This window comes from Corvus cornix, chromosome 12 (assembly GCF_000738735.6).
Source record: "Corvus cornix cornix isolate S_Up_H32 chromosome 12, ASM73873v5, whole genome shotgun sequence".
NCBI classification, from domain to species: domain Eukaryota; kingdom Metazoa; phylum Chordata; class Aves; order Passeriformes; family Corvidae; genus Corvus; species Corvus cornix.
Genome location: NC_046342.1, coordinates 15,982,722 through 15,989,520, shown reverse-complemented (window position 1 = coordinate 15,989,520; position 6,799 = coordinate 15,982,722). Strand labels below are relative to the sequence as shown.

The window sequence follows — 6,799 nt, the reverse complement described above, 5'->3', positions numbered from 1 at the left end:
TGCATGGGCTGTCTCCCGCACTGAGCCTGGGAGCTGCCACAGCTCATGACCAAAACATGAACTTGTCGATTTAACTGGATCAACTACTGCTAGTGAGGGGGAAAGAGAAGAAAATCCTTTTAAATTTATCTTTCTCTTTAGGTTCAAAAAGTATTAGAGGAAGGAGGCAAGAACGAACATGTCTGAACTCGGCCAAAACTCCGATGAAGACGTGTGTCCTGAGGACATCGATGAAGATGAAATCCTGGCAAACCTGTCCCCTGAGGAGCTAAAGGAGCTGCAGAGTGAGATGGAAGTCATGGCCCCAGACCCTGAAGTTCCAATTGGGATGATACAGAGGGATCAGACGGAGAAACCCCCCACAGGGAACTTCGACCACAGGTCCCTGGTTGACTACCTGTACTGGCAGAAGGCATCCAGACGCATGCTGGAGGATGAGAGAGTTCCCGTCACCCTCTTGCCCTCTGAGGTAACAAGCAAAAAATCACAAATATTTATTATGCATCAGCAGTGGGATCTGGTGTACAGCTTTAATACCTTAACCTTCCTCTGCTTCTGTCCCTTACGTAAGGTAGAGTACAAAAAAATTTAGATTAATCCTAAAAGCCTCATCAGTGATAGAATCCAGCTTGGACTGATCTCGGGGTTAGTAATTTTTTAATTGCTTTTCCCAAATATTTACTTAAGCTTTTTAATAGAAGAAAATCCTAATTCTGATTTGAGTAAAGCAAATCACTGAGAAATTGTGACAAGATCAGTTTTGGAGGATGTAACTCTAATTTGTTTGACTTTGCATATGGAAGAACACCATGTTGCTTTTCCATTGAAGACTATATTAATCATACATATTAAATTAAATTAATTGACAGAATTTAATGACATACTGGAGAAAAATCCCAAACCACTGTATTTTAACAGGGGGAAACTGATGCCTTTTCCTGGTCTTAAAATCAAGAGTCAAACATGGTTAGAAGGGGAAAAAGAGATTTTACCTTTGTATTTATTTTAATGATAAAATGCACACCTCAGTGCACACACACACGATAGATCTGGTACAACATTATAGGTGTTACTAATTAGCACATCTATCAAAGATTCCCCAATGAGAGGCTCGAGTGAGCCCCCCTCCCCAAGGAGCCTTCCCCTGGATGGTTCTATCTTAGTTTACAGAATGTGTTCTGGAGAGGACCTTGGGGTCTGGGGCTGATCCCCAGCTACAAACTTCTAAAATGTTGAGTCTCCTAGCTTGACAAACAAGTCCAAGAATGTAGGGAAAAAGCACTAAGAATACAGAAGTTGTAAAAAAGTGTAAAAGGGGTATAAAAGAAAAGACAAAAATCATCATGGCATCAAAACATTCACTAACAACCAAGCATGCAGACTCTGTGAACTAGTTCAACCCTACTCAATACAGTGCTTAAATTTTTTTGACTATCCCCATGACTTTGAAATAAAGTTAAGGTCATACTTAGACATCTTTCAGGATGAGCGCTACACTTAAAAATAGGTTAATAGAATTGAAACTTGGCCAGATGAAACACATCCATACTTGAACCTAAGTGAACTTGAGGTAACTGATTTATTTTATTTTTGTTTTAAATACCAGTGGTTTGCTAGTGCACACCAATGTGGTACATCACAGCCTTTCCAGGGCAGGTTTCATGGGCTGCCTTTGGAGACCAGGGGAAATCTGTGGGGCTTTTCTCCTTTTGCAACACTTTTAGGCTCAAAGAAACAATTCTTTAAACAATTCTGAGGTTAAATCTGAAATCTGGGTGTGGAGCTGGCTGCTGCATTCACAGCTGGTCGAGCAATCCCCATACCAAACCCATTAACCGCCACAGCAAAGGGCAGCAGAAGTGACTGGGACCATTTTGTCTGACTTTGGGTGTGCCACAAGCCATGACACTGTCCTGCTTGAAGTAGTGCAAATCTCAGGGAAAGAGCTCGATTTTATTAGTGCTTTATTAGCATTTCTCTGTGATGGAGGAACCACTTGCAAAAAGATGCTTGACAAAGAAAAATCTCAGCTAGGAGTGTCTCTGGAATTGGTAGATGTTTGCAGCTAATTTATTTGGATGGTAGAAGCCTCACTGTCCTGCAACTGCTTTGTGCAGGGGCTGGTTTCTTACCTCTGGACTCCAAACTGAGCAAATATTTTATCTTCAGTGAGGTGCTGCCTTAGGTGTGATGCACTTAGGTGCCAGAGCAGGCAGCCTTGTTGTCCCTTGTGCTGGATGATTCCACAGTGGCCACAATGTGCTCTCTCCACTCCTCCTTGGGCTGAGCAAACCATCAGTGGTTCACTTTGCTTTGAGGCATATGAAGGAAACTTTCTCTCTTGTCAAAGAAATTATAAAGATTACACTAAATCCAGAAAGGGACTTTGGATCAGAGACTCTTAACCCCCACAGGGGTTCAAAGACCATCTTAACATATCATTAAATATATTCAAGATTTAATTGTCAGGACTTAATTTTATAGGCAAAGATGAGAAACTGGTTTGCAGCCTCTTTAGGAACAAATTGTTCCTGTGTTCCCAAGCAAGCTGCTGCAGCCTGAGCTTACAGCAATGACACTTTTAAGGATTATTCTCTATTGTATGGGCATAGAGGGATCTAAATCCAGCTGCTACGTGTTTATTTGAGCAGAAAGTTATTGCAACAAAGATGTTTTGCAGGTATTTCAGCTGTGGGGTTTTGTCTTCCTCAGAGAAGTGCTGCAGAGGAGATGGAAGGAGAGGCTGGCAGCAGTGGCAAGGTGGCTTGTGCGAGGATGCCAGGAACAGAGGGAAAAGAGAGACATTACCAAAATGAGCATGTGTCTGACTCAAGAACACAATCTGGGGAGGCAAAGAAAGATGGGAGTGATAAGGAGAGAGTGGTGGAGGAGTATGAGAAAGAAGAAGCAGAGGAGGAAGAGGAAGATGATGAAGAGGAGGAGGAGGAGGAGGAAGAAAGTGAGACTGAATTGGAAACAAAGGAGAATTACACCAATGAGAACAGTCACAGCAACCAGATAAATCAGAAGCCCGGTACAGAACCAGGAGAAATCAAAGAAAAGCCTAAGGAAAATGAAAAGAAAATATCAAAATTGAACATATCAAAATTGAACATCCCCCAAAAGTTAGCGCTGGATACCAGCTTCATGAAGCTAAGTGCCAGGCCTTCAGGAAATCAAACCAATTTAGAAGACAGTTTGGACAAAGTCCGAAAAAACAACCCTGACATGAAAGAGCTCAACCTGAACAACATAGAAAACATCCCCAAAGAAATGCTGATAGATTTTGTCAATGCTATGAAAAAGAATAAGAACATAAAAACTTTCAGCTTGGCCAATGTAGGAGCTGATGACAGTGTGGCGTTTGCCCTGGCCAACATGCTGAGGGAGAATAGGAACATCACCACCTTGAACATCGATTCCAACTTCATCTCTGGCAAAGGGATTGTTGCCATCATGCGCTGCCTGCAGTACAACGAGACACTGACGGAGCTCCGCTTCCACAACCAGAGGGGCCTGCTGGGCCACCAGGCAGAGATGGAGATTGCCAGGCTGCTGAAAGCCAACACCACCCTCCTTAAAATGGGCTATCACTTCGAACTGCCGGGGCCCAGGATGGTGGTGACCAACCTGCTCAGCAGGAACCTGGACAAGCAGAGGCAAAAGAGGCAAGAGGGGCAAAGGCAGCAGCAAATGAAAGAGCAGAAAGAGTTGATAGCGATGCTGGAAAACGGACTTGGGTTGCCTCCCGGGATGTGGGAAATGCTGGGGGGACCGCTGCCCCAGCTGAGGATGCAGGAGCCCCCACAAGCCCCCAAACCACCCATCCCTGCTGCTGTGTCACTGAGCAAAAGGCAGGAGAACATGAGGCCGCCAGCACCGGAGCAGCCGTGCAGAGAGAAACCCATCAGCTTCAAAGTGATCAAGCTGAAGAAGATTCAGCGCAAACCCCGCATGCTGGAGCACGTGGAGCCCGCTGAGAAAACCAACCTCAAAGATGTCATCAAAACGCTTAAACCAATTCCCAGGAGAAGACCACCTCCCCTGGTGGAAATAACCCCGAGAGATCAGCTCCTCAATGACATCCGTCAGAGCAATGTCGCGTACCTCAAGCCGGTAAGCGCGGAGTGGTGGCAGTGAGGGGAGGGAATGGCATCCACCTGCTGTGCTCTGAGCTCTGGTTGGGAATGCTGGGCATTGGTGGGGCTGGCAAATGCACCTGCACATGGCACCATCACTCTTGTGTCAGGCTGCCACTCCTGGGATGCAGGTGGTTGTTTTCCAGCAGCACTGAGGTATGGCTTGCACAGGGAACTCTCAGCAAGCACCAAGGCTGCAGCCTTGTGCATCCCTGTCCGCATCCACAAGGCAAAAGAAAGGAAATTCACTCAGGGTGTGAACAAACCCACAGAAACTCAATGTTATGATACTTGTTATAGTGTATTAGTTATGACAGGCACATGCTATTATGAGATGGTTGTTTCAGGAGTACAACAGGTATTTTTTTTCACATTAGTCCCCCATGAGCCCCATGTTTCTCTCTTCAATAGCTGCATTTTTCCTTAGCCCTCACTTTACACAAGAGAGGATTGTCACTTGGCCCACACTGAAGTCCAGCCTGGACTCAAAATCTGCAGCCCTGCTCCTGCCTGCCTCACCCAGTAACAAGGACCGTATTCTTTTAGTGATCCTTTGCTGCTCATTCTTTTCCTGTCCTTATTTAGACCAATTGCAAAATTCTAGTGCTAACAGGAAAAAAAGAAATTAGATCCACCAGCAGAGAGGATGGAGCAAGGTTATGGGAAGAAAGTAGTGGTACTGTGGGGGATTTTATATTTGTTTTCAAGTAAATCTTTGCCACTGAAAATTGGCTCAGTGGTCAATTCAAATGAGCTCAACATCATCCTGACTTAGAGAATGCAAGTCCAAAACTGAAAACTGCCTCTTGGGGTTGCTCTTACTTGGGTACCAAATTCACAGGCCTCTTCTCAAAATGCTGGCCACCATATTTAACCTCTTGCTCTCCTGGCCTGTTATATTCTCTTGCGTTGTACCATAATTCAAGACATCCTAAAAACTGGCTGATGTATTTGTAGCTTGATGCCTGTTTGTGCTGCCAAGGCTTGAGGAAGAGGACAGAAAATCCCGTGATTAAAAATGGTCAAGTAGTATTTTGTCATTATTTTTTCTTTCAATTTTGACATTTTAATATAGTGGTCCTAATTTTGCTTTCATTTATACCTACAAAGAAATAATTATTTCCTCAGTAATTCCATAGAGTAGTTTGTCCTGATATTTTGTCAGAGGCAGGTCCTGCAGTGACCTCGGATCCTGGTCCAGGATTACCCTGAACATTCTGTCCCCTAGGCAAGTTTTGGGGTTCTGAGTTACTGCTGGCCAGTCCAACTTGGCTGCAGCCAGGGTCTCTCCTCAGGGCATTGGCCAATCTAGGATTTGGACTTCAGTTCCACATCCCAGACAACAAGACCTGCTTGTGGAAAGCTCACAAACTGTGCTGGTGACAGCAGGTTGGTCCTTCACTGCCGTAGACCTGCTGCCTTCCCAGCTCTCAGGAAGGTGGAGGACAATGGCACCTGTTCTCTGCCAGGCACAGCCCTTCTTTTGCATGGCAATGATTGAGAAACCCACGTGCTGCCGGGTGCCAGAAGTGACACTGAACCCCAGCCACTCCCCCCAAAGCGATCGCGAGGATTTTATCCATGCGAGCTGTGGGGTTAGAGGCAGAGGGATCAATTCATGGTGCATCCTAAGTGTGCCAGGTAACAACTGCTATCACAGCCCATGGAAAAATGAAATGATGGACACGTGTATTGGGGGCTTGGGGAGGTATGTTTTGGTGGATTGTTTGGGGATTTTTTGGGTTGGTTCTTTTTTGGCATGTGTTATCAGACCACTTGGCTTGGATTTGGGCATTAGGGTGTTATTCTCGCCACCCTGCATGATATTGGTAACTCCTTATTTGCCTCAATTCCCTCAGCTTCATTTTTAAAATGGAGCTTTACTGCTTGGCTGAGCCACGGTGTTTGTTCTCTCCGTGGTGGGACTAAATGCCTTCAAATTGATTTCCTGGACCTTAAGCGTTGCAAACATTGAGTGGGGCATTACAAACAAAAGAGAGCTCCCAACCAGAGCTCTTTGGAGTTCCCAGCTGTTATATTTTTAGTTTCTGAGGGTTTGTATTAGACTAAACTGGCTTGGTAAATAAGACTAAGAAATTTCCTCCTCCTAGTACTACATGTCCTTGCCCAGGTGCCGTTGCCAAAGCAGCTGGAGTGAGAGACCAGACTGACCTGAAGAAAACAACTTGGAATAAGGACTATTCAAGTTTTGCTTACAACTGTTCCAGCAGATGTTTTCTGCAGAACCCAGGTGGTATATTCAACTCTTTGGGAACAAAGCCTGCGATACACACTTGTTAAGTGTGGTGAAAACAGCTGGCATGGGAAAAGTCAGTGCTAAGCATTTCCATCAGGTATCAAACAATCCTGCTGCCATCTGTCTGCCAAGTGGATTTGAGGCTTCAGTGTGTTGTGGGAGTATTTTCTCAGAGGCATCAATAACCTTGTCTTTCTAGCTTGTCAGCAAACTATTTTGCTTCCACGTTGTCCTTCTGCTGCCAGATTCTGCAGGAACACACTGTGCCTTATCTTATCTTTCTTTTCACACATATGCTACTTTATTACTCTCTTGTCCATGAGAAATGTATTTGGTTTCCATGTATACGGCTTCATTTTTTAGGCTAAGGAAACAGAAATGAAATAAAGCTCTCTCTGTAAGA

At 44.8% G+C, this 6,799-nt stretch overlaps 1 protein-coding gene across 1 annotated transcript; it reads left to right on the top strand.

The window, feature by feature from the left end:
- LMOD3 (leiomodin 3) lies at nucleotides 1-6,799 on the top strand. The gene is made up of 3 exons (XM_010390216.4): nucleotides 1-469; nucleotides 2,713-4,116; nucleotides 6,271-6,799. The coding sequence occupies exons 1-3, from the start codon at nucleotides 179-181 to the stop codon at nucleotides 6,295-6,297; spliced, it is 1,722 nt and encodes a 573-aa protein (XP_010388518.1). The 5' UTR covers nucleotides 1-178; the 3' UTR covers nucleotides 6,298-6,799.